This window comes from Hippichthys cyanospilos, chromosome 12, assembly GCF_059441005.1.
Source record: "Hippichthys cyanospilos isolate Australia breed blue-spotted pipefish chromosome 12, RoL_Hcya_1.0, whole genome shotgun sequence".
Lineage (NCBI taxonomy): Eukaryota > Metazoa > Chordata > Actinopteri > Syngnathiformes > Syngnathidae > Hippichthys > Hippichthys cyanospilos.
This window is the reverse complement of record NC_142380.1, coordinates 19,067,066-19,094,676: the sequence shown is the minus strand read 5'-3', so window position 1 is coordinate 19,094,676 and position 27,611 is coordinate 19,067,066. Positions and strand designations below refer to the sequence as shown.

General features: G+C 39.0%; 2 protein-coding genes across 3 annotated transcripts in view; one reads left to right on the top strand and one right to left on the bottom strand.

Moving 5' to 3' along the window:
• Positions 1–347: 347 nt before the first annotated feature.
• On the bottom strand, positions 348–17,234 carry mrpl37 (mitochondrial ribosomal protein L37). Its single transcript, XM_088430471.1, has 8 exons — positions 16,741–17,234; positions 14,407–14,584; positions 9,905–10,020; positions 8,914–9,102; positions 5,107–5,261; positions 4,604–4,735; positions 1,939–2,013; positions 348–524 (listed from the first exon to the last, which is right to left on the bottom strand). The coding sequence occupies exons 1-8, from the start codon at positions 17,117–17,119 to the stop codon at positions 441–443; spliced, it is 1,308 nt and encodes a 435-aa protein (XP_088286597.1). The 5' UTR covers positions 17,120–17,234; the 3' UTR covers positions 348–440.
• Positions 17,235–17,720: 486 nt separating this feature from the next.
• Positions 17,721–27,611, top strand: part of depdc5 (DEP domain containing 5, GATOR1 subcomplex subunit) — a 74,260-nt gene continuing 64,369 nt past the window's right edge. For both annotated transcript variants that reach the window (XM_088429797.1, XM_088429796.1), the window contains exons 1-7: positions 17,721–17,868; positions 20,207–20,274; positions 20,351–20,438; positions 20,567–20,613; positions 22,336–22,421; positions 25,730–25,813; positions 25,895–25,944. In XM_088429797.1, coding sequence (XP_088285923.1) covers positions 20,217–20,274; positions 20,351–20,438; positions 20,567–20,613; positions 22,336–22,421; positions 25,730–25,813; positions 25,895–25,944 — 413 coding nt within the window. In that variant the 5' untranslated portion in view covers positions 17,721–17,868; positions 20,207–20,216. The remainder of the gene's footprint in view (positions 17,869–20,206; positions 20,275–20,350; positions 20,439–20,566; positions 20,614–22,335; positions 22,422–25,729; positions 25,814–25,894; positions 25,945–27,611) is intronic.

Below are 27,611 nucleotides of genomic sequence, written 5' to 3'. Positions count from 1 at the left end.
GTTTAGACTTCTTTTTAGGGTCAAGATTTGTTTTTAGAGTTTAAGTTTGAACTTGTGGATTGTGGTTAAACTTAGGCAACCTTCTGTGAAGGTTAAGGTTAGGTGCTAGGAATTGCCGCTATTATATAACCCCACCCGCCCCCAACCCACCCAACGCAACCGCACACACACTGGTTTGGCAGAGTCGCTTTTTGTTGTTTTGGAGTTGATAGATTTCCTCCTTTGTCATTCGTGTGTTATGTGCTCTTTTTGTTCATTTACTTTTTTTCATTTGTGGTGTGCATCCAGTGCGCTTGGGATTCACATCATTATTCCTTGTGTTACCAATCATAACACATTAGAAATGATGCATTTTTATATTCTACAGTTTATTTAAAATTATATTGTGCTTAAAAAAAATGAAACTCATTCAAAATGGTGTCATATCTATGCATGCGTCTTCAGTTTGGCACAGCCCCATGAAGATATAGAGCAAGGAATTTGCTGAAAGTCTCTGGCTTGTATCCTGCAAGACCAGCTGGTACCTAGGGAGAAAGATATATATCAGTCAGAAAATACATGTGATTAGAAATTCAGATATTTAAATCCGATACTCAATTCCCTTTCAAATAATATTTATAGCTTGATTACTTAAAATGACAGGCTTAAAGCGATTTGATTGTCAAGTTGAATTTCTCAGTTTCAAGAGAAACACGTTTAAAGTTTTATCACATAACATTGTTTCAAAGATCCGTAGCAACCAATAGCTTAAGAAAAAAATAGTGGTCTAAAACAGGGGTGTCAAACTCAGTTTTGTCATGGGCCACAGTGTCGTTCTAGTTTCTGTCAGAGGGCCGGAATGACTGTGAAGACAAATTTTAAAGTTAGTCACACTTGTGTAGTTTTAAAATTAGATGGGGAAAACTGGGGGAAAAAAAAAAATAAAAATTGTAGTTTCCCTCCCAAATTAGTAAAAGTTGAAGACAACATGTAAGTTTGGCATTTTAGCCAGAAACTTGAAGACAAAACAGCATTTTCCAGGGCCACATAAAACACCTGTATTTACACCCAAAAGTGCAATAATATTTTTAGACCTTCCCAATTAAAAGTAGCTCCACTTCACATGCATCTGTACACATATGAAGAATATATGCATTAGTGTTTCAAAAAGTGTCAGCTCAACAGGTGTGCACAAATGCAACTTGGTTCCGGCATTTGAACGGTTAGCGAAAGGATCTTCTATTAGAGCTTTAACCTTTTCGCGTCCCACAGCTTTTCCCCAAAAAATCGAGGTGGGTATTGGAATCATAGCAATTACTTCAAATGGCATCCCAGCGGTTCATTACACACCTATCTACACATCCTAGTGCCATTTTGCAACTTCTCATAAGTTTGGGCTTCACCCAAGCACTAACCATGAGAGAAAGAAAAGTTTTTGTGTTATTTCTATTCTCTGAAAAATGGCCAAGAATTCATCAATTCTGCCAGGGTATGTAAACTTATGAGCACAACTGTATGTGTGTTACTGTAGATTACACTAATTACTATATGTGTATTGTATTGAAGTGGGATTTTTTTTTAACACATTTTCCAAGTTTCCTAGAATTTTAAACAAGTAATAAATCGGTAGTGAAGGGATTAACAGAGCTATTGTTGAAAATACACTTGAGAGAGAGAGAGCCGTTCTACACCCACCCTAACCACTGCTAAGAACTCTCCCAGCAAGATTTGGTCCATTGGTCTGAAGATGAAGAATGGCTTGCAGTTTGTGCATGAAACAGCTGACCCCTAAAGCTGCTTAATTCCAGCAACACACACAACATGAGTTGCCAAATTTTAAAGTATGATATAATTGTTGATCCTGTTTTTTGACACATGAGGAAGGTACTGTAACAATTTTAAACTGTGAAATTGCTATATAGTCAATTGAAATTTCAGGACTCACAAAGGGGAAATTACCTTCAGTTGCTTCTTCACGTAGAGTGGCTTAACTTTTGCAAACTCATACAGCTCAGCATCTTCATCCAACCACACCTAAAACAAGTGAAATAAATAATGCAATCCAATAGAAATCAAATACAGTGCATAAATTAAACAATAATATATTTGTGCAATGGAGCTTATTGAAAGGCCTGGAAAACCTAGAAATGTATTAAATCAAATTACATACTTTCGAATTAATGCATAATGTAGAGCCTGTAGCCTGATTTTTTTTTTTTTAAACACAGCATGGTGAGTTTCTTTTTTCCTTCTTAATTTTGTTTCCAACTTCACTTGCATACTACTTTTTAAAATTCTTTATTTATAACTTATCAAACTTTACAGAAGGGAACAATGAAAATTTCAAGCATATACATAATGGCATTTTTCACACATTTCACCAAAATGCTCCCATTTCAGAACGACAGAAAATGAATGAATGAATGAATGAATAAATAATAAAATCAATTAAAGAAATGGGGGAAGCCAGAACAATGGAACATGAACAACATAGTCAACAGGGACTGACCTGAACATTGTCTTAGATCAAAATTAAATTGGGCTTTTTAATTTGCATCTATACCTTTTATCCATTTTTCCCAACAATTTTCGAAACAATCATGTTTCTGATTTACATGTGCAGTTAAGTCTTCCATTCTCTAAATGTCCATTATTATGTCCCACCACATTGACAAAATAGGACTACCTTGTGTCAATCATGTCTTTGTCATAGACTTTTTGCTTGCCACCAGTAGAATATCCTTTTTACTCAATTATTGAGGAAGACAACCAAAATACAGTTTTCATTCCAAATGGAATGGTAAATTTGAAAAGATGGACATCATGGACATCTTTCCAGTACTGTCTGATAAGCGGGCAATCCCACAATATATGAAAATGATGACTTTCTTCAACATTTGGAAGGTCGTCCATCATTTGACATGGAGTGATAAAGTATCTTATAATGGTCTTGCATCCAAATTCTTCCCCTGGGAGGATGTTAAGTTCCATGTAAGTTGCCATATTGTAGTCTATTCCTCTTCAGTTAAACTTATTCCTCCTCCTTTCCCCCACATATTCTTCACATGTTTGGTTGAGTGAGATTTACACTAGGTCTTGTCAACCATTTGTACCAAAATGAAACAGTACATTCTCAAATTCACCCTCCGACCGCTACTTTCTTGATCACTAAGTTTGTTTTTCTGCTCCGCCATGACTCTTAGCATTTAAGTAATTCCTGCTCCATGTTTTGAATTCGATCTTCTACGGTTTCAATTAAATTTCGGCTTCAGCAATCCTCTGGTTCACGGCAGTGAGCTCTGATTTGGAAGTCCAGAAAATCTTTACGAAATTCTCACCGTTCATCTAAGACAGTCCATATACTGTAGATGTTGTATCAGTGAGACTTGTAGCCTTGTTAGCAGTAGCGTAGTTACCATCTTCTGTCGCACAGTATTTTCTTCGCTTTGTCTTTCCCCATTAGTGGCTTTAACTCTTCCATCTCTTTTACCCATGATCTCGGCCCGTTTACCCCTTGTTTAATATAGTATAAAGTTAAAATTTGTCACCTTTACGCGTCGATTTAGCTAAAGGTTTGCGAGAGCTATCTGCCTAACCAGCCATTCCAAGGAATGAAGTCCCCGGCATACTCACAGGCATACTTGTTTAAGTCAGCATGTGTGAGCAGTACCTCACTAAGTCAGTATTAGTAGCTCTCATGGCATGATTTTAATTACTGTCATCTCTCTCAGTGTTATACTATGAGTATCTCCGCCTGAGTGTCAATGAAGTAGACACACACCTACAATCCATTGTGAAAATTTTCACTTTGATATACAGGGCAGGCAGCTCGGTGAAGCAGTGGTTAGCAAGTCCGCCTCACAGTTCAGGGAACAGAGTTTAAATCCCCCTCGCAACTCTGAATATATTAAGGTTTCATCCATCGTCCTCGTGCCACAACTTGGAAATATTTGTCAAAATGGCTGCCTACCTGCCCCTTATTTGAAATTCTGACTTCATGCCGAGGCCGCTCTAAAATGGGAGTATTCCATCCACCCATCGCCACTTCTCCTCACAAGGGTCGCTGGCTTGCTGATGCTGAGGCCAGCTGACTTTGGGCAGTAGGCAGGGGACACCCTCAAATGATTGCCAGCCATTTACACGGCACACAGGGAGGAACAACCGTCCACGCAACCAATCACACCTACGGAAAATGTTGTATGTCCAATACATCTGCCATGCATGTTTTTAGAAAGTGGGAGGAAGCCGGAGTGCCCGAAGAGAACCCACGTGGGCTTGGGGAGAACCGGAGCCAGCTGGATTTTGAACTCGAGTGCCTTAACTGTGAGGCAGAGGTGCTAACCAGTGCGCCACCGAGCCGCTGAAGTGTTTCAATCTGAGAAAAATGACCCAAATTGCTGTTGTTTCCCAGCCATGCAATGCCGCTCGGCAAGGCTCCATTATTTGGTGCCGCTCCCTCACTACAGACACAATGAACGGGGTTGCAAGTTCTGAGGGAAAAGGGTTTTAAGAGTCGCATTAAACCAAGTAATGAGCACAGGTTAGCCAGGCATCTTGTAACACATTATTGACCCTCATCAAAAAACACATTGAGACAATAAATAACTACAAATGAGATAAAAACCTGGTTTTTGATGCCATCATCTCCGCTCAGATCGGTGGTGTTGAGTTGGAAAACAATGAACTGGAAAACTCTGCCGTTGGTCCCAACTGCTTGTATTGTGATCGGCTGATCCAATACGCTGCAAGTCTTCGTCTTGATGTATGTATGCATGTATGAAGGGATCGAGACATGACAGGATGACAGAGAGGAGAAGGAAAGCAGCCAGTCAAACTTGCAAAGATCCTACAGTCAGTCAGGAGCAAATTGTTTTCTCTAAAAATTACCGGTATTAGAAAATACATGTGTCCAAAAAATTGTATTCAAAGAAAAAAAGTTATACATCTCACATTTACACATTTACACTCACAATAACACTTGTGCAAAAAAAACCAAACAAATAAAAAATGATGAACACATTTTTGGGATGAAACATCAATTTAAAAAATCTAATATCAAGTTTTTGGTAGAGTGCAAGTTAAGTTAATTAAGCTTTTTGAAATGTAATTGCTTTTTAGCAAGCTCACCCCATAATGCATATGTGCACGTGCCAGAGCATTCCCAAAGAGGAACATGATCATTTTGGCCCTGAACTGGTCTGGGTGAAGCTTGAGGCAATCATCATCTCCTTCCAGGAAGAAAAGTGTGTGGGCATGGGGGTAATTATGCAGTCCTCTGAAACCTGAATGAAAAAGATTGAAAGAAACCCAAACATTAAAAAGACACTAAGAATGTTGTTAACAATGTCACATATAATACTGTGATTATGTTCTTTAGCTGGTCCTCAACCAAGGTTGACGCTTTCTGCGCTGCTCCTCCCCCTTCCTTAATCCCTGCTTGCTTACATTGACCTGTGCTGTCTGCTGTCTCAACTATTATTGTAGTCTCCTGCTATATTCTATTCCAAAACCTAACCACGGAATTGGTCAGCTGGGCTCTCGACTATCGCCGTAAATTTCCTGACGAGAAGCGGCTGAGGGCAGCCTTCTTGGTCCTCTGGGATATCCGCTAGTGGATACACACCGAAGTGAGGACAGTGTGTCTTTCAATTTTGCCCTGGATGTGGAGAATATCTACATTATTGGAATTGATAACGGAGATCCTCCTTATTTGAGTTGGTGGATATCTGATTCATCACAAAGTTTCCCAGACAGGCGAAACTGGATTGGACGTGTTTGGGCAAGTGAACAACACTCAGACTCATGTGGTGAGTGGATCCAACCGCAACTTGGATGCGGATGTAAAAAAGAAGAGTGGAACGGCTGTCATTGCAGACACGTTAGCGTTTTTCCTCAAAGCAATCAATTGCTGATTCAACTATTTGAAGTCCTGTTCAGAGTCTGATGCTTTAGGATGGCATTGAGACAGGATACGGATATCCAAGAGGTGCTTACAAATGACTGGACAACAGCAGCTAAAGCCGTCCTTTACTAGTTAGTTTGAAGCGGATGACCCCAAGGAAAAGACAGAAGGATATGGAGATGCAACGTAATGTGAAAGTAGTGGTGGCAAAGGCCAAACAAAGCGCTTGCGATGACTTGCATGCTAGGTTGCAAAGTAAGGAGGGAGGGTTAAGTAGTAGTCCAGTGCATCTTATTTGTTGTTTATTATTAGTTTTTTGCTAGCCAGCAGGAAGCAAATGTGTGTATCTGTTCGAGGTTTCAATTTATAGAACAACTATGAAATAGAACTGAATATTGAATGAATTATGTGCAATGTGTTCTTATGTTCACTAATCTATGTTAACTAATCTATCAAACAAAGGGAGACAAAAAAAATGTTCTTGAAGTATTGATTTCGATTTCTAACTGCTATTTAACTAACAGTGACAAAAAAAATGTTCTAGAAGTATTGATTTCGATTTCTAACTGCTATTTAACTAACAGTGACAAAAAATAATGTTCTTGAAGTATTGATTTCGATTTCTAACTGCTATTTAACTAACAGTATTCTGTTAGTGTTGAAAATATCCATTCAACCGTTTTCTATAAATATGTTGGGACTAAACATGCAGGCATGTTCAGTCTGTTAAAGAGAGGATGTTGCTGTTGGCAGACAATTACAAAAAAAATTAAATAACCACAAAAAAAAGATAAACTTCCATGTACCATCTATTTGCAGAAATCTCATTTATTACGCACGCACGCACGCACGCACGCACGCACGCACACACACACACACACACACACACACACACACACACACACACACACACACACACACACACACACACACACACACACACACACACACACACACACACACACACACACACACACACACACACACACATATATATTTAGCCTGTTGGCCCAGAAGTTATATGAGGCTCATGGAGGATTTGTTGCCTGTCAACCCACTGTCAATTTTATCAAGAGGCTAAATGTTCTAAGGAAGCCAAACACTGCTTCAAAATAAAATGTGGCAAATCACGTAATGTATGAAACAAATTGCCTTGGAGCACTTTCTTTTTGAAGTTCCTCCCAGAAGCAAGGTTGTGACAATGATTTACTTGATCATCTTTACCTTACAGCATGAGCAGCATTCAATGCAAACAACGCTGTTAACTTTTTTTCTCAAATGTCTTTTTCTCGACTGAGTTTTTTTTTCCATTTAGTGCGATGTGATTTGATCGACTAACAATAGCTCGGCAGGTCATAAGCGACAGCGAGTGACACAATGGACACCTCTGCTGTTCACTGGTTAGTTTAACAGGATAGTGATAGTGAGAAGATGCCGAAGGAAAGAAACAGAAGCGCGCTGGTGCCCTTTTTTTTTTTTAAGAACAAAGGAGATGAGCTGAACTGTGGTGACTAAAGCGGAATAAAGTTCATGAGCCATCCAATGAAGATATGGCAAAGAGTTGTTGAAGCTAGACTAAGGACAGAAGTGAGCATTTGTGAGCAACAGTATGGTTTCATGCAAAAAAAAAAAAGAGCACTACAGATGCAGTATTTGCTTTGATAATTTAGACAGAAAAGTATAAATGAAGTCAGAGGGAGCTGGATTGTGGTACTGTATTAAGAAATTAGTAGGAAATAGGTGAAGAAGACGCTAGAGCGGTGGAGTTGGTCTTGGAAAAGAGAGGAATGAAGGTTGGCCGCAGCAAGACTGAATATACTATGTGTGTGAATGAGGGATCCAAGTTGAAGACTAAAGATTCAGGTAGAAGAGATAAAGTGGGGGATTTTAAGTATCTAAGGGCAACGGTCCACAGCAATGGAGAGTGTGGAAAAAAGGTGAAGCATGTATAGGCAGGCTGGAATATGTGGAGAAAAGTGTCAGTTGTGATGTGTGAAAGGAGAGTTTCAGTTTAAGTACAAGACTGTGATGAGACAATCGATGCTGTATGGCCTTGAGAAAGTGCCATTGAGCAAAAGACAGGTGCCAGAGCTGTAAGTAGCAGAGATGAAGATGCTGAGGTTCTCTTTGAGAGTGACCAAGATGGATAAGTTCAGGAATTAATACATCAGAGGGACAGCGCATGTTAGCGTTTTTTGGAGCTAAAGTCAAGAGAGGCCAGATTGAGATGGATCGGACATGTCTGGAGAAGGGATAGTGAATACATAGGGATGCTTAATTTTGAATTACATGGAATGCCTCCTCACTGGCGGGAAAAGAGCCCAAGCTGGTGTGCAAGATCAAGAATTTACTTAGTCGACGTCGCCTCCACACAGAGCTGGAGGTCTAGTAACATAGTATCAGTCCTCCTGAGAGAGGTTGGACACTCTTTCACTGAGTTGCCTACCGTGAGAGACACAGAGCAGATGTGGACATAATTGGCACCAGTAAGTTGGGGTTCACCACACCTCCTGCCTTTGGGTATGTGGACAGGTCCTGACTGTGGTTTGAGCCAATGCACAAAACAGCAATACTCCAGTGATCTGGGAATATGCTGGTCCAACCTGGCAGACCCAAGCATATTGTGGGTGTATGCTGGAAAAGTCTGGCCTGAGTTCTGCCAGAAGGATTCTTTTCTTCCAAAATTCTTTGCATGAGATATTTGATGAAAAAAAAATATATACATATATCATGGGTGTGAATTCATTTTCAAACTCCGCTGGATCAGATAACTTCCATGGTTTGTCAATTTTTGCTGCATGATGTAAAAATTTATTGATTGATTGGTGGATCAAATGCCCGTTGCCCATTTTTTCTTTAAAGTTTGTTGTTAGGGAATTGCTTATTGTATAAAACCTATACATTATAGACATGGGTAGGTGTGTTTAAATACTTGAAAATTTCAAAGAAAATACACATATACATACCACAAGAAACACACCAAGAAATATGGAAGTTAATCAGAAAACTTAAAGGACAGAACCATCTCTCACCTGTGGAGTTCACCTCCTCCTTATATACATTGACTTTTTGCAGGTCCACCGTAGGAGACACAGGATAAAATGTTTCAAGAGCATGATCTGATGTGTCTGACACTTGATGTTTCCCAGAAACCCTTGGTAGAGGATCCATGCTGTTATATATTAATCCATTTTCGCCCCGAACCTGGAACAAAGTTTTTCCTGGTACACAAACATAAAACCATATTTTTAGTCTTCTGTGTGGAGCTGTTTAAAACACAGATGTACAACATACAATTAAATAAAACCTGCACAAGATACAATTAAATAAAACCTGTAATGTTGAGTTCCTAGGTAGTCTTACGTGTTGACAAGGGGTGGCAACTACCCCCCCCCCCCAACCCCCACTGTGGCCATCTCAAATGACACCCTATAATTTTCAATAAATGTATCAACTCATTTCTTTTCTAAAACTGTTACATGTAATGATGGTGGCTATATTGATTCCATGGTGGCTATAAACATCAGCAAACTTCCATGAGCAATAGTTCATCCGCCATGTTTTCCGCGCGGTAAAGAAAATCCGGAAGGAACACGTAGCAGAGGATCTGGCCGTGCAGCGTAAAATCCTCAATTTGAAGCGTGTAGCCGCACGGATGTCGCGGAAGCGTCATAAACCAAGCCTTGCTGTTGGGCTTTTGTCGGGTCAAAAAGGGAAGATAACATCCGTGGAAAAAAGGCTTCAGATGCTCACAGTCTGACACAGTTGCTACTGATCACTGAATACTGATCACTTTTTAAAATACCATGATGATTAAAACGGGTGGTTTCAATCAACAACTATACTCCATGGTTCTGATGTCACTGCATCTCATAGAACAAAATTTATGGGGAGAGTCTAAAATCTCATTAGTTAGGAAAGCAGTTTGCTGCGAAGCATAGCTTAAATTTAAGGTAAAAAGTAATAGCATTGATTAGAGATAGTATGTGCAAGTATCATTTGATCATTATTTCCACGGAGTACCTCTTTTCCATGAAGCTGCCAATGAGTATTTCTCAGCTAACATTCTCCTCCCAATCAATGGATAGCTGGCTTGAAGCATAGCACAAAGATGGAGCAGGTTGAAGAGAAGTGTTTTTCTAAGAACAAATATAAAATGAATATATTCAGACAATTAGAGTTAAGTTACACTAATTAGTTATAGCAATACCTCTCTTTTCATCAAGTAGTTGTGAACCATGAGACTAGTGGTGTTCCAATCAAATTTTTTAGCACCCAAGGCTGTGTCGGAGCCATTTATGTATTTATATATTCATTGAGGTTCTTGTCAGCAGTCGTACAAATCAAGTGTTCACCCATCACCTGACTCCGGCCTACCGTCTTCGTCTGTACATCTGTCCATCTGAATTTGTTATCGCCCACTGATCTGGATTCGCATCACAGGTGCAGCAGTTTTAGCAAAGAAGGTATGGTAGGCAATGTTGTTCCCTCTAATTTTTAATGTGTCTGAGCATTCACACAAACTCCCTGATCAGGCTTTGGACCAAGGTGAGCAAGTTTGCACCCAGAGAGTCGCCGTGTGCATATCTGATGTCGCTCCCTAAGTGGCCTTATATCACATAACTCACATTTTGTCATTGATGAGCAAGGACGGAGGGGGGCTCTGAGTATATCTAGGAGCCTAGCTGCGGCCCTGGATTGAGCCACAGCCAAAGTGGACTCATTAGTGGCTAGTGTTTTGATGATGCAAGGCAGCTCGGAATTCCAAGGATTCATGTGAATTGATGTGAACAGCACGGATTCATGTGAATTGATGTGATCAGCACGACCTGACGATGTCTTTTAAACATACAGTATGTGTGGACTGGTAATGTGCTTCTGGGTACTTAACCTGTCATTTATGAGGGAAAGCTGAGATGACACGCGTCGTCCAGGACCAATATGGGAGAACGATGCATGTATGATTGACATGTTGCGAAACAAATCACAACTATTTTTGTTCGTTATCAACAAGTTTATTATTATTTTATATCTTGAGAGAAAAGTGTTTTAGGCATGACAGTGTAATGTATATTGCACTTGTCACCATGGAAATAAACGAGCCACAAGTTGTGAAAGAAAAAAAATCTCACCCACTTTCACCGCTTGTTCTTCTATTTGCATATACAGTGGACCCCCGGTCTATGACCTCCCTGTCATCCCTTACGGTTTTTTTCAATTTACTATGGGTGTTGAGTGATGCTCTCTAAATTTGTAACAATCTATGTTTTTATTTTTATGGACACTTGGCCAAGTTATTTTTGTTTAAATGTTTAAGTAATCATGCGATGTCATTATGCTGATGTGATTCACCTACGTGTGGGTGTGTATAATAAAAACCGCATGGAGTTGCGGGCAGTTGACTGATGGTGTGAAAGAAAAGTCAAGTCTCCAAGTCTGTTGTTTTTCTACTTTTTCCCCTTGTCTTGATGCCGGTAATTTGAACAGTTTGCTGCTTAATATTAACTCTGTCAACAATGTGGACCGCAACGTTTTTTTTGTCCCCTCTTTAAGCCATTTCTTTCGCCTTGCGACACATCCAACTAGGTGGTTAGTGTCCGCGCGTGACCGCAGTGTTGGATGTGTCCGCGCTCATACGTCTATACACGTGTCACGGCTTACGTCACTACAATGCTGGTCTGCTATTGGTCGGTGTCACGGTCAATTTGGCCGCATGCTAAAGACTGGATCTCGTCTGAGTGCTTAAAATAATGTATTTATCGTGCATTTTACTGCTTAATTCAAACTTGAATGTGTTAGCCATGGATCCAAGAGACCCAGTGATGTTAAAGAGATTAGTAAGAAGATGATTTACGTATATGGAAACAAGTCTCGAGATAAAAGGGTATCGGCACATATCTTAGTAGCAAATTTAAAGACTTTTAAGACCTTTTCAAGTCCTCCGAGAGGAAAACTTAAGACCTAATGCCGACAGAAAAAAAAACCCAAAACATACATACAGAGAGCACCACAGTGGTGTGGTGAGGCTGAACAGCTCATCAGGGAGCTTAAGACTCGTCAGATGGACACAAATCAGGAGCTGATTTTCCATCTTGATGTGGTTAAGTGGATGTATAAACTGTATATGTACATGCATTTCAGGTAATTTCTAGATTTTGGGCCCACATATGAATTAAAAAAAAAAAGACATAGAACAGCCCTAAAACATTAATCTATCATCCTTTTTCTAAATGATGAATGAATGCAAGTATATTGAATAATCTATGTATAGAGGGTTTTCACTGACGTCACATTGTGGAGACTAACCCGGATGCGCTGCCATTATGGAGGTGCTCGACAAACGGAGTGCAATGCCATCATGTGTATCCTGGACGGATTAAACAAAATTATCAATGTTGAGAAAAAAAAAAAAAAAAAAAAAAAAAAAAAAACTTAGCAAAGCCTGTCGCCAATGCGAAGGCATACATTGAAGGACTCAGAACACAAGAGAAGGCCCGGTATGTGGAAAAATTACAGTTTATCGGCGGTGTCGATCCATATGAGTTGGCTGACTCATCCTGGATAAACGACGATCCAGCTATTCTTCCCACAATTACATTTCCGGATATAGTCAACTACTTGTTTACACAGCTGAAGATCGTAAATCCTACAAAGGTTTGGAGGCTTACAACCAGATGGCGTATGGATGGGTGAGGGAGACGCAACATTCTCAGAAGAATCAGAACAATATAACTCATTTATGCAAAATGTGGTAGCTTGATAATGAGAATTATGCAAATGTTTATTTATGTCATACCAAAGTCCCTTACATGACAATAAGCAAACAGTCAGAAAAACACCACAAGCAATAAACGTTTTTACAAGTTACTGTTAAAACGTCATAATTGCTTTACAAACTTTGTTATTAGTTGCTTGCAATCAATTGTTTCTTAACTGAAAAAAAAAAATGAGCGGAACAAATTCGGATGTTGTCCGGCCAACCATAGGCGTCTCCCTTCCTCCGGTAATTTCTGGCATTCCTCTCCTTGATTTTTGATCACTTTTGGAAGCTTGTAATAGTCTAAATGTTTTTCTCGGTCTGCCCGATTTGTGCAACCCGAAACACGGCAAAATTGACCATTTTTCCTAACGATATTGCAGATATATGTAGTGCCAATGCAGTGTTATGGTACTGAGTACCTCCAAGATGGCAGCTTCCGGGTTTATGACGTGGCTGATGACGCACCGTGAAAACCCTCTATAGACCTACTGAATAACGACCAAGACAACTGCTAAAAAGACATTATTTTATTATTCACCTTGCTTCATGATGTTCTGTACTTTCACCAGCCATCCCTGATACCTCTCATCCTCCAACCGTCACTAAACACACACTTTCCCATCGACAATCGACTCTCACTCTGCTGCATGAAACTAGGCTACGCAAACGTAATCCATTGCATTCCCCTTCAGTCGCTAAATGAAGAAAGTTGCAAGCACGTAGCTCGAGGTGCTGCCCCCAGATGGTGCGGTGGTTAAAATGAAAATTAAGCACGGGACCAGACGGATTGGAAAGACATGAAATTTAAGACCTTAACTCTAAAATTCAAGACAATTTAAGACCTTGAAAGTCAAAATAAATATTTCAGACTTTTTAAGGACCCGCGGGGACCCTGGTCAAGAAATACGAAGAAGGCTAAGCTTGCCTAGCCTAGGCTAGGCTACCCTCACTATGGAATAGGGCCATAAATTGCTCAAAGGTAAATAAATCCTTTATATATTTTCTATTTATGATGTTATTTAATTGTATGCATGTATATTATATACACATGGCACCTAATATACTATTTTGATAACAATTTTTAATACGTTTATACAATTTTGATATTTCTACTTGGGGTTTTAAATGCATTAGCTATTTAACATAGGTTTGGACTGCCCGCCATAAGGCGATTTCCACTTACGAGCCTAACCGCGGACCGGATTGTAAACCGGGGCCCACTGAACTGTATTCCGACAGCCATTACATCTTAAAAGAAGAGCTTTTTTTTTTTTTTTTTACTTTGGCTTGGTGAGTGGATGTGTTGCTGCTCATTCGTTTCGCCATGAAAAGGGGTTAGCATTCTCATATCATAACTCTGCACTGTTGTTAGCTAGGTAACCTGCACGGACTGTATGCAGGGAACGTATGTGAGCACTGTCAGTGCGTACGATTGGTTGAATATAAGTGAAACTTATCATGGACACTTGTCACTCGCTGTCACAATGCAAAATGGTACAAAAAACAATATTATTGGTCTAATTAATATTAAATATTATTTAGTATGTTTATACGGTGTTACCATGGATTACCAATATGCCTACCATGCATGATTTGGGAATTTGGGAGGAAACTGAAGGACCCGAAGAAAACCCGTACAGGCACGAGAAGATGTAAACCACAAGCACAAGGCGGGCAGAGCCATAAGTGAACCCACAAACTCTGCTCTGTGAGGCGGACTTGCAAACAAGACTGCGACTATGCCGCCTATTTATTGACAACATACCTGTATTTCACCGGTCGCTCTTCAGTTGTTTGCCATAAGCGGGCAAGACTAATGGCATTCTTAACGCTGTCTTCCCCATCTGGTAGTTGATAGACAGAACTCTCTGCCAATGATACAAGCTGAGGCGGCAAACCATAGATTGCCTTGCTTTTGGTTAACCACAGGGCCTGCCGAACACCTGAGAAGAGATTACAAAGACATTCTGTTATCTCCCTGCCAGAAAAATTTAGAGTAAAATTTCATAAAATTAACAATCTTTGCCAATTGGAGCCTTGCGGTCTGTGTCATGATGTCAAGCTCTCAGTCTCAGTGTAATCATTGGTTCAGTCATATTTAGTCGGCCTTGAAAAATGCGCGAAATCGGCTGGCACTCGCTAAAATTCGCCCTATTCTGTTCCATTTGTTATGTTGTGCCTTGACTATTGTAACGTTTTCTGGGCTTCCCATGTCCTGCGTCAAAAGCCTGCAGTCTGTACAAAATGCAGCAGCAAGACTCTTGACGAGGACGAGAAAGTTCAATTACATTACTCCGATACTAGCTGACCTGCATTGGCTTCCAATATACCTGAGATGCGATTTTAAGGTGTTGTTAATTACTGATATAATTTTACATGGTTTAGCTCCTTTCTATCTCATCGACCTAGTATCACCATATGTTCCACCAGACAGCTTCGGTCACAAAATGCCGGTTTGTTCAAGACCCCGCTGGCTAAAAAGAAGTCCACAGGATCAAGGGCCTTTTCCATTCAAGCGCCAGTACTATGGAATGCCCTACCTATGGAAGTTCGCGCAGCCACCTCAGTAAAAATCTTTAAATCCCAACTAAAAACACATTTATACTCGCAAGTGTTTAGTTTATGGGCCGGTGTGCAGCTTTATTCTTCATTTTCCTGCCCCTCTCCGGATAGCTAGATGGTAAAGGATTACTTGACCGCCCCCATCTGGCCCTGCGCTGATCGACCATCGCGGGTTAAGAGATCGATCATCTGCGGTCCACTTGGCTGGACTGTGGGAAGCCCAATGGCTCTGCGTGCTGTCAAGACATCACTGCACTATATAGCACAATGTTTTCTGTAATCTATATTGTGTATCTGTATCCGTCTGTATTTTTACATGCAGCATCCACTTCAACCTGTGGGCCTGGAAGGGGGCTCCTCCCACCTGTAGTCCCATCTAAAGGTTTCTCATTTTCCCCAAATTGGGGTTTTTGAGTTCTTCCTTCCCCTTTTGCGAGCTTTGACATGGGATGCTGTTGTGTACCTTACACCGAAAAGATGTCTCTGTATGACTTCTTATTTCAAAAGAAGTCTCCACATGACCTCTTTTCACCTGTGAAGCCCTTTGAGACTTCGGTGATTTGGGGCTATACAAATAAAATTTGATTGATTAATTGACTCGAGGGGTTGTCTTTTCAGATAACGCTTGGCACTGAAAGAGTTAAGTTGTTGTTTAAACACCATACTTCCATATATTGAATGTGAGAATTCTAAAATATGAGCCATCAAATTGTTTGCCACACATGGTTTGCATGAAAAGCGTCCCAATAAAGTAGCCCATATTATTAATCACTTTAGTATTTAATACGTACAATAGAACTCCTCTAGAACAAAATCATATTTGCAAGCCAGTTTCACAACAGGGGACTTTTTACTTGCATGGCAAATCTTGGACGTAAACATAAAACATGTGTTGTGCAATTTACAATCTGACTGAAGTTAAAAACAAAACAATCCAACATTAAAAAAAAAGCCGAATCTACAAATAGCGCTCATTTCCATACATCAATTTCTTGCACATGTCCTTACCCTTTGCTTAATCCATCTATCATCTATATTACTTTTATCCTTTCTTATTTCTTGAAATTACATAGAAAATGTATGGTCATTTTTGACCCCACTTATGGAAAAGTGGAGTAGCGATGCAAATGCTGAAATGTCTTAAACTGTATGAAGAATTTAAAAAAGAATCCAATGGCAATATGTCATAAACATGTTTATTGAGTACTTTCTGGAATATGAACATATAAACCGTTCTCGTTTTACAGATTTTGCGGAATAACAACCCCTGGGGTCATTTTTGACCGCATTTATGCATCGAAGGGTTAAGGCACAAATCTGTAACTGTTAAAAGACAAACGAAATCAGTTCCAAAACACCCAAATTATTTCACAGTCCCCACTTTGAGAACCACTGGTTGGTAGGTTGGGTGCAATGCAAGTAAGCCCCATCAGGTGTTCCATTGGAAACTCGCATGCTTCACCATAACCGTTTTATATGACGTTGAAAGTCGAAGCTCATAGTAAAATAAATAAATTAATTAATTAAAATACGGTACCTTCCAGTGCGTTGGTCCTCTGGCTGAAGATATAACACGGTGTTTCTTGATACAGCGGCATCTCGCGGCTTGGGGGAGACCTGTAATGCTGAGGATCTGAATAGTCCCTTTTCCATTGCGGGTAAACAGGTTTAGCTAGCCCCGGGACATAGTGCATCTTTTCTCCATAAGTGATTGGCTCCAGTCCTGGGATGTGAACTTTTTCTTTGACATCTTTGACACGTGAAGCATTCCAGGCAGAAACCCGAATGTCACAGAAATGTCGGACCTGGAATTGGCTTCTACCGCTTCTTAATGAGAACCAGCTTGAGTCTCTGTTGTAACCCGAACTAGAAAAACGCAACCCCGTTGCAGAAACACGTGCCGTGTGCGGAAACATTGTTGATATTCCTCACCGATTGATCAAGGGTGTGACACGGCGACAATAATCGTAGTGTTTGTCAAATCCTCTGCGCCATTTGTGCCACCTGAGGGGCGAGTCTTTTTTGTTTTTTCTTAAGATGATAATGAATGAAAGAAAGAAGAAGAAAAGAAGACGACGAAGAAGAAAGTGCCTCGAAGGAAAAGAGGTAGAAGAAGAAAAAGACGACAAAGAAGAAGAGGGTGCCCTAGATGATTTTCTTTTCTTCTTCGAGGGACTTTCTTTGTGTCCGTCTTCGTTTATAATTACTGAAACAATACAATATAACAAAGTGCAAAAAGCATGACGCCAGGGGGATACAAACAATCAGTGCAACATAACATTAAACAAATATATGAAAAATAGTACATAAATTGCCGGTTTTAATGGCCTTTAGATTATTTTAATTTTAAATGTATTGTTTGACCTCTTTGGTTAAGGCAAGAAGAAGACGAAGAAGAAGAAGAAGAAGAAGAAGAAGAAGAAGAAGAAGAAGAAGAAGACGAAGAAAAAGAAGAAGAAGAAGAAGAAGAAGAAGAAGAAGAAGACGAAGAAGAACAGCAACAAAACAACAAAAATAACAACATGCAATTGGAGGCGGAAGAAGAGAAGTAGGAGGTTCACAGGAAGAACAACTGAAAGAGCAAGAAGTACAAGAAGAAGAAGCGGGAGAACTTGTTCTTTTCAACATGCTAAGGAGTTGAAAGTGGGAAAGCGAGATTTTGACAGTAAGCTTTTCAAACACAGTGATTACGTTCTCATCCTATGGAACAGGGAACGTCGTTATACTGTCTCATTCACTTGTGGTCTCCATCAGTTTTACTACGTTGATAAAGTAACAACAACGGTGTCACCTATAAACCTATATTGCTGCATAATGTTCTAAGGAACATGTTGTGACATAATCGCGATATAAGTAGTGATGGGAAAAAGAACCCTCCAGAACTACTGGGGTATTGCTTCAACTAAAGATGCATTACTCATTTTTTCATCCACAATAATTACGCCGCCTTAAATGATTGACGTTTTCCACCCGTGGTTTGCACACGATTCTAAGTTTCGTTAAGTAAATTAATGTTGATTGTCAAAGGACAGGCCAAAGGATGGTCGTTATACAGATATGTATATGCACATTTATACGCGTGTGTAGAAAAATAATATTACACTGATCCCTTGCTACTTCGCGCTTTGCTTTCTGGACCCTCGGTCTTTCACAGATTTTTTTTTATACTGTATTGCGGAGAGACGTGCTGTGACAGTCATTTAAGATTTAAGTAAATATGTGTGCTGCAGTCATATTTGTCTCTAAAAATATGTATAGCATGAAGACTTTTTGCATGGAAAAATATAAAAATAATATATATATATATATATATATATATATATATATATATATATATATATATATATATATATATATATATATATATATATATATATATATATATATTTATATATGGCTTTTGGTAGCCATCCACAAGCTTCTGACAAATTTCTAGTTGAGTCTTTGACCACTCATCTTGACAGAATTGGTGCAGTTCAGTGAAATTTGATGGCTTTTTGACATGGACTTGTTTCTTCAGCATTGTCCACAAGTTTTCAATGGGTTTTAAGTCAGGACGTTGGGAAGACCATTCTAATACCCATTACCACTTTTGATGTGTGTTTGGGGTCATTGTCCTGTTGGAACACCCAACTGTGCCCAAGACCCAATCTTCGGGCTAATGACTTTAGGTTATCTTGAAGAATTTTAAGATAATCCTCCTTCTTCATTATCCTATTTACGCTCTGTAAAGCACCAGTTACGTTGGCAGCAAAACATTCCCACAGCATAATACTCCCACCACTACCCCCGTGCTTGACTGTAGGCAATTTTTGTTTCGTCTGACCAAAGAACTTTCCTCCACAAGTTTTAACTTTGTCCATGTGATCAGGGCAGACTTCAGTCAAGCCTTAAGGTGCCGCTTTTGGAGAAAGGGCTTCCTTCTTGCACAGCAGCCTCTCGTCCATGGAGATGCAAAACACGTTTGACTGTGGACACTGACACCTGTGTTTAAGCAGCTTCTAATTCTTGGCGGATCTCCTTTTTGGTTATTCTCGGTTGAATCTTCATCCTCCTGACCAATCTTCTCAGCAGCAGCTGATAGCTTGTGTTTTCTTCCTCATCCTAGCAGTGACAAAACAGTGCCATGCACTATATACTTACAAACAATTGTTTGCATTGTTGCTCTTGGGACCTGAAATGGCTCCATGTGACTGTTCTGACTTGTTCAAGTCAATGATTCGCTTTTTCAGATCCATGCTGAGCTCCTTTGACTTTCCTATTGTCGTGTTTGTGGGTGTTTGCATCCAATGGGCCCTACTTAACTGGCCTCAGAGAAGTCACCTGCTGTAGTAGCTCATAATCACTCACAAGAAGTTAATAGGCCATGCTATGAAGCTCATTTCACTGACACAACATTATAAGTCACCAAAATTGCTAATTCATGATGCTGTATGTATATTTTTGGCACAGTAGATTTGATCACTTTTTTCTGTTCACCCATAATAAAGTAACAAAAGAACTAAACTTCATGAATGTTTTGTGTGACAAAGAAGTATCTGTTCCAATCACTCTATCAGAGAAAAATCAGCTTTAGAAATAACTGGAAACTCAAGAGAGCTATGACAATTATGTTCTTCACAAGTGTATGTAAACTTTTGCCCACCTCTCGCTCGCTCTCTCTCTCTCTCTCTCTCTCTCTCTCTCTCTTTCTTTCTTATATATATATATATATATATATATATATGTATATATATATGTATGTATGTGTGTGTGTGTGTAAAATATCTATTTCTATCTCTATATATATATATATATATCTCTATATATATATATATATATATATATATATATATATATATATATATATATGTATGTGTGTGTGTGTGTGTGTGTGTGTGTGTGTGTGTGTAAAATATCTATTTCTATATATATATATATATATATATATATATATATATATATATATATATATATATAATATGTTAAAATGTTATCTAACTACCTGATGTTTCTCTCATCAGCTGCTCCATTATGAAGACCAATAAATCGTATAAGCTTGTGCTGCACAAGAGAGGTTTTGGTGGAAATGGTAAGTCAAAGATTTGATATACATTATTATATTGTTTCTTCTGATTTTATTTTCAATCAAATTGTGTTTTGCTCAGATGATGAGGTGATGGTCAATCCAAAAGTTTTCCCTCAAATCTGCCTTGGGGACATAATTGAAATTGCACATCCCACCGATGAGTTCAGGTGAGCTTGTACCGAAAAAAGGAATTGACTATAGTGAAATTAAAGAGTGTTTGTTATACTTCGGCAGTCAAAATGTACTTTTTCTTACTGTATTTAGCTACTCTCTTATCTCACTTTTCCTTAAACAGTCCCCTTTTGTTGCAATTGAAGAGCTTAAAAGAAGACCTTCAAAAAGGTATGTGAACTTTATCTACCTTTTTTGTACGTCATGTGGAGCAGAAAATCTAAACAAAAAATACGTTTGGATGCCTATTACTGGTTACACCCCAGTTATACCTTACATAAACAAATGCTGCATCTGCTCCAATGTAAAAATAGATACACAAAATACTACATGGACATCAATGCTATATCCCTCCAAGGTTTTATTTGGAAGTGTTTCCCTTGAGTAGTGATGAACCATCCTCTCCAGCAAATCTTCATCAACCTTACCATATGACCTGAGGAGTGTGATCCACTTTGAATTAGAACATGCTCCCCTCCCCCCTCCTAAAAATAAGGGACGACGATCCCGGTCTACCAATCTCCAGGCATTGTACACAATTTCCATGCAATGTTTTTGAGACATGTCAACTTTGACAGCCCAACAGCATCCACAGCATTTAAGCATTTAAGGTTCTCAGGGGGAATCCCATCTACTTTTGAGGTGGTCAAGCAAAGGTGTGTATCTTTTCAAGGTGTCAATTTAAGCAACAACGATGAATTAGAACTGAAAAGATGTGAATCAATGGCTGTGCTCAAAAAGAGTTTGAAAATATATGACTAAAAATATGAAAAAAAATGTCAAAATTGAATCAGATCTTATATAAAAGTTTGTGATCTGTAAATTTAATATGCAGTATATATATATATATATATATATATATATATATATATATATATATATATATATATATATATATATATATGGTTGTATTGATAATATTCTGATTATATATTTTATGTGCAGTGCGCGCAATGTTCACTAAATAATCTGTCAGTTAAATAATGTAGAGAGAATGCTATCAAAGTGTTGATTTCAAGTTTGAACTGCTATTTTACTCTGCAGTATTCTGTTGGTGATATGTAGGTAATGTCGATCCACCGATTTTCTATAAATATAATGTTGTTACTTAACATACAGGCATGTTCAGTCTGTTGAAGAGAGGATGTTGTAGTTATGTGCGTGTATATGTGTGTGTGTATATATATATATATATATATATATATATATATATATATATATATATATATATATAATATATGTATGTATCTGTGTGTGTGTATATACAGTATATGTGTGTATATATATGTGTGTGTGTACAAAAGTCGTAAAAAAATGATAATAGCAAAATTAACTACGCTGTATATTTCTATATTTATGAAATTGAATATTTAATAGTTCCTATTAAATCCTGTTTAAGAGGATTATGACTTTTGAAGCCTTTTGCATAATGGGAGTCCAGGCTAAGCCAACCATCGAAGTAATTGAAAGGCTTCATATTGTTCATATATATTTATGAATAATTTATGAATTTATTCATATTAATATGCACCAAACAGCAATGCTCCCAATTTCAAATAGCTACGTACAGTACAATGACAATTAAGGCATTCTATTCTATATTCAAAATCAGTCCAATTACTCCATCTAAGATCACTTAGTTGAACTCGATAATGCAGGTTGTCAGTGGATGGAAAAATTGATACATAGATACAGTACCTATACTCATCTCACAAGGAAGGTCATATTGCTTCAGCCACTATTATTCATAATAATGCCCCCTGCCACTGAAAGGCAAATACAAAGGCAGCAAATGAGTGTTCCATAGGAAAACGTACACTAATCTTAGTCTATTGGATTGTAGCCAAAATATGCAAAGTACCTAAATTACTTCCTTTTTCTGTTCCTCTTTAGAGACAATCAGTGTGGATCAAGCAGTGGCACAAGCCTTCAGACTCCGTGCATACCAAGATGTGATTGTTAACATTGTTGACCCAAAGGTTTGCTCACTTAAGTTCCTTTCTCAACCTTTAATGTTTTTCATTTGTTTTTTGTTTTTTTACAAGTACAGCGTCCCTGGCTTACTTTTGTTTCATGCGATGTGGAATACTGAGTTCCCCTCTTTATGGTATTTTCCCGGTTTTGCGACAGACAACTGTCATGACCCTAGGGGGTCGGCTCTATTTGTGTTCTTTTGTCTCTATCTGCAGGCTTTTTTGGTAATTGCACTTATTTTCTGTTGCGGTCTGCCTCCATGCAACGCGTCACTACAATGCTGGTCTGCTATTCGTTGCCCATGACCCTAGGGGGTCGGCTGTATTTGTGTTCTTTTGTCTCTATCTGCAGGCGTTTTTGATAATTGCACTTATTTTCTGTTGCGTTCTGCCTCCATGCAACGCGTCACTACAATGCTGGTCTGCTATTGGTCGGCGTCTCCTCACGGAGATGCTGGTCTGCTATTGGTCGGCCTCACTCTTTTCAAAATGGCAGAATGGTAAAGCTTTGTTCTATCGTGAGCGGTTGCATTTTACTGCTTAATTCAAACTTGAATGGGTTAGCCATGGGTCCCAAGATTGCTAGTGATGTTAAAGAGAGAAGTAAGAAGATGATTAATATGGAAACGATGCTGGAGGTAATAAAAAAATATGAAGCTAGTCTATACTATGCTACCCTTACTAGGGAATATGGGCACAACAAGCGCCACTCAAAGGTAAATAAATCCTTTCTACATTTTTTATGTATGATGTTTTCTGATTGTATACATGTATATTATATGTATGAAGCACTTAACTATACTATTTTGATACCAATTTTTAATATGTATGTAAAATTTTCATATTTTTATCTGGGGTTCTAAATGCATTAGCCATTTAACATAGGTTTGGATTGGCCACTATACGGTGAATTCGCCTTACGAGCCCAAACGTGGAACGGATTCATCTCGAAACATAAAGTCAAACCAGTATTTCACGGGCCACATAAAACGATGTGGCGGGTAAAGGAACCTAGTCAACAAAGTGAAACAATTAATTTAATCCAGACAGAGAGTGGAAAAGTACACAAGGCCTCGGAACAGTCCTGCCACAGGTTGGAGCAGAAATGGCAACGCTTCACCTTCCACATTCAGTTCATATACACCAATGGGGGATGTAGTCTCACTGGGGATTGCAGGTGTCTGTGCGTGTGTGCGTGCCTGCGTGCGTATGATGTATTCAAAAGTCCTACTTGTTGAAGGGAGAGGAAGTCAAAGAGCTATCAACCTCGATTGACAAGCTTGCACAGTGGGCCCCCGTGTTACGACCTTAATCCGTTCAGCGGCTATGCTCGTAACTCGAGTTGCTCGTATGACGGGCAATCCAAACCTATGTTAATTAGTAAACGCGTGCAACGCGTGCAAAAACCTTAGGTAAAAACATCACGACTTTATACACATACTAAAAATTAGTAACATAATCTACTGTACAGTTAAATTAAATAACATAAATATACAAAGGAAAAATGACATTTACCTTTGGGGCGACGTGACTTGAGCTGGTGGTGGGTGGAGGCGGAGGGGAGCAGAGACGAACCCGCAGAATTTATTTATTTATTTTCTTAAACGAGAACCTTTTTCAAACAAGAACATATCACCGGCGATTTCCTTCTCTTTAATCCATAATAGAAGAAGCCTCTCCGTTTTGTTGTTGACCGAGGTCCGTCCCCTGGCAAGGAAAGTCTTGCCCTTAGAAGCTTGCCGATTTACTTTTGCCGGTTATGGCCATACTCACTAGTAAGGTAAATTATGCGTGCGCCTCCTTATTTTTTTATTATCTCCTGCTTCGTTTCTATTGTCATCATCCTCTTACTTCTTCCTTTACCGCCACTTGCAGTTTTAGAAGCCATGTCTAACAGATAAAGTTTGCAAAGTCTTCACAACACACCGACCAGCTGTGCCTTCAAGCTAGATGAAGGTGTTCGGCCAATAGCATATCGGCATTTCTGTGATTGACGTGACGCCGGCCAATAGCATATCCGCATCTCCGTGACTGAGACCGTGACTGTGACCTTAATCGACCAATAGCATATCGACATCTCCGTGACTGAGGCCGTGACTGTGACCTTATAAGACCAATAGCATATCGATGTTTCTGTGACATGCGAGAATACCTTTACCTTTGTTAATGCAGCAAAGCGAAAAAATAGTGCGGACACACTGACCGGCATGTTGGATTGTTTGTAAGACGAAAGGTTTGTGCGTAAGAGGGGGACAAAAAACGCCGCGGTCTACGTTCGTAAGATGAAAAATTCGTAAAACAGGGAGTTCGTAAACCAGGGGCCCACTGTACTGAGACCAGTAGTTGGTGTCCAATTCACAGTTGGATGCAAATTCTCTGTTTGACGAAGCCTTTTGTTTCTTATATAGGAGACAACTGGTCTCGTCTCCGGGGGTGCTCACAGTTGGAATCCGAATCTCTGTTTCTAACACTGTCCTCCTGTCGTGTCAATCATCCTTAGGATAGTGCAGTTTCATGAACAGATTATTTTACTGATACATTGCATTTATAAGAACTCATATTTCCATTACGGGCCAGACTTGGCCCCCGGGCCGTGAGTTTGACACCAGTGCTCTAGAGGATATGTTTCTCGATTGGCCTGGGAACACCTTGAGGTTCCCCCGGAGGACCTTGACGAAGTGGCTGGAGAGAGGGATGTCTGGGGTTTCTCGCTAAAGCTGCTGTCGCTGTGACCTGACCCCAGATGAGCAGTAGATTATGGAAGGATGAAGTGAATAATGTCTGTCTGTATGTCTGTCCACATATCTCGGGATGAATTCTTTTGCCTGGCACGTTTTTCAAAGTATTGGTTAAAAAAAAAGTCCCTTTTTGCACTTCACATTTAAGAAAAATAAAAATGCCATTTCTCATCATCTTTTGTTTTTAACATGGCCAAATGTGAAAAACAGCAACAGGTATGCATACTTTAGAAACCACTGCGTATTATCTATCCCAGGGGTCACCAAAGAGCCCCCAAAGATCACATGAGTAGCCCACAGGCCTGTTCTGCAAATAGCTTACAAGAGATAGAACATTGGTGATTTACTATGAATTTTACAAATAATTATACATGTATTACATTGACATTACATATTACACTTAATTTACACATTTACTATACCTGTTCCTTAATTATTGTGAAAAATCATTAACATGATCAGTGATCTTCACATACACTGGTAGCCCTTAGTAATATTCAGTACCTTAGAAGTAGCTCTCAGTTTCAAAAAGGTTGGTGACCCCTGATCTATACCATATTTTTTCCCCCATCAAAGGACGTCACTTTAGACTTGATGGAACTGACATTTAAGGACCAGTACATCGGCAGAGGTGACATGTGGAGACTAAAAAAGAGTCTGGTAGGGGTTTCAAAAATATACATCGGAATTTAATCTGTTTTCAGTGATTGCTCCATTTTTTTAATGTTTCGTCTTTTGTAGGTGCGGACTTGTACATATGTGTCACAGAAAGTGGAGTTTGCTGGAATCAGGTACGCTCGTACTATACTGTATATGTCATGATTGTCTTTTAAATGTATTGATCTCATCTTTTTGTAGCATATACTTTAAAAACCCTACAACTGAAACCAAATACTCTACATAAACTAAATGCAATGAAGTAATTGTAAATACATGTCATGATTGTGTGTTAAAGGGACATCCCTGAAAAGGCTCAGTTGTTTACATGCAAGGACTGTTTGGATTGTTCTCAGTGCAAAAAAAATCAGCATCAATGGTATTATTGTGGTGTTAGTTTACGTCATATGGAACTTGCACATTTGAGAAGGCAGTAAAAGTGATGAAAGGTGCATAAATATTGCAGAGTAACACATGTTTCATTTAGTAATGCAGATTTTGATGGTATAAACATGCATGATATTATAAAACCTTGCACCATCAGATCTGGTGTTAAATTTTTAAATTTTAGTGCAGTGGCCTCCAATCCTTTTTCTGACACATATCAGTTAAGACAAGTACCTTTTCATGGATTGGCAACCATTTACTGGTGGTCAGGGGTGACTCAACTGACTTGACATTGATTTGAAATTTGGAAGAAAAGTAAAAAAACAGTTCTTTTTTTTTAATTTGATTTTTTTTTAATTAATTTTCAACTTTTGTAATCACTACTATTTATGTAAAAAAAGAAAACTAAAACAGTAATCTACTAAAAATGTATTTGCTAGGATTAATGAATATCCCTTAAACTGGACATATAATCAATATTTTTTAAATTGTATTCCCACACATGGCGTAAAGATGCTACTTGCAAATATGGATGATCAAAAGACGACAGGATTGATTGTTGTTTTTTGGTCTGCGACTACAGTAATCCGTCTTTTGCAGTTGATGGGGACCAGAACCCCCCACGATAAGTGAAAAATCGCGACTTAGCGTTGTAGGACAGTCACAGATGATTTCATGAATGAGACACGACGATGAGGGCAGGAGTTGTAATTTACACCTGCCTTCATTGGTCCATGGTCGCACTGGCAGCCAATCACATGTCTTGGAGTGCCCAAGAGAGCACTGCCAGTCTCAATCATAAAACACACACGCTTTTGCGGGAGGAAAGAGGCTTCACTGGAGCGTTGTAAATCTCTTAGCTAGCTTTCTTTTGTAATAATTGAAATTTCAAGTGTAAACTCTTGATTGTTATCGTTTGGTCAGCTACAGGCTTCACTCTAAGTAGACTTCCGGGCACCGCTAATATAAACGCAGCTCTTCGTGAGACTACAGCCACTTAAGCTTGATTTCACCAGATGGAAAGGAATAAGAGTACAGTTACTGTATAAGCTTTAATAATTTAAGATTTAAAGGGGCACTGTGTAAGATTTAAACAGTTTTTCATTACAGACAGCAGAAGGTGCTGCTTTTACCATTGTCCATACCTATAACAAACATGGGAGCCTTCATAGAAATGCCACCCCCCATGTAATATAATTTAATGATAAATATACATACGATTATTTTTAAATCGTACTGTTGGTCATTAAGAACACATTTATTTGCAAGTTTTTGACATTTATAATCATTTAATTTATTCTGCTTTAATGAAAAATGGTCTAAATCTTACATAGTGTCCCTTTAAGTAAATATGTGTACTACAGTGGTTCGACGTCTGTGGAAAGTGCATTTATACTTACATCGTCTGTCTGGA

Excerpts from the sequence above, each read along its gene's own strand:
- mrpl37 (XM_088430471.1), bottom strand. The coding sequence starts at position 17,119 with ATGTTTCCGCACACGGCACGTGTTTCTGCAACGGGGTTGCGTTTTTCT. Across the intron at positions 14,585-16,740 it reads GAGGACCAACGCACTGGAAG|GTGTTCGGCAGGCCCTGTGG; the intron begins GTACCGTATTTT and ends ATCTCTTCTCAG. Across the intron at positions 9,103-9,904 it reads GGCAGCTTCATGGAAAAGAG|GAAAAACTTTGTTCCAGGTT; the intron begins GTACTCCGTGGA and ends TTTGTGTACCAG.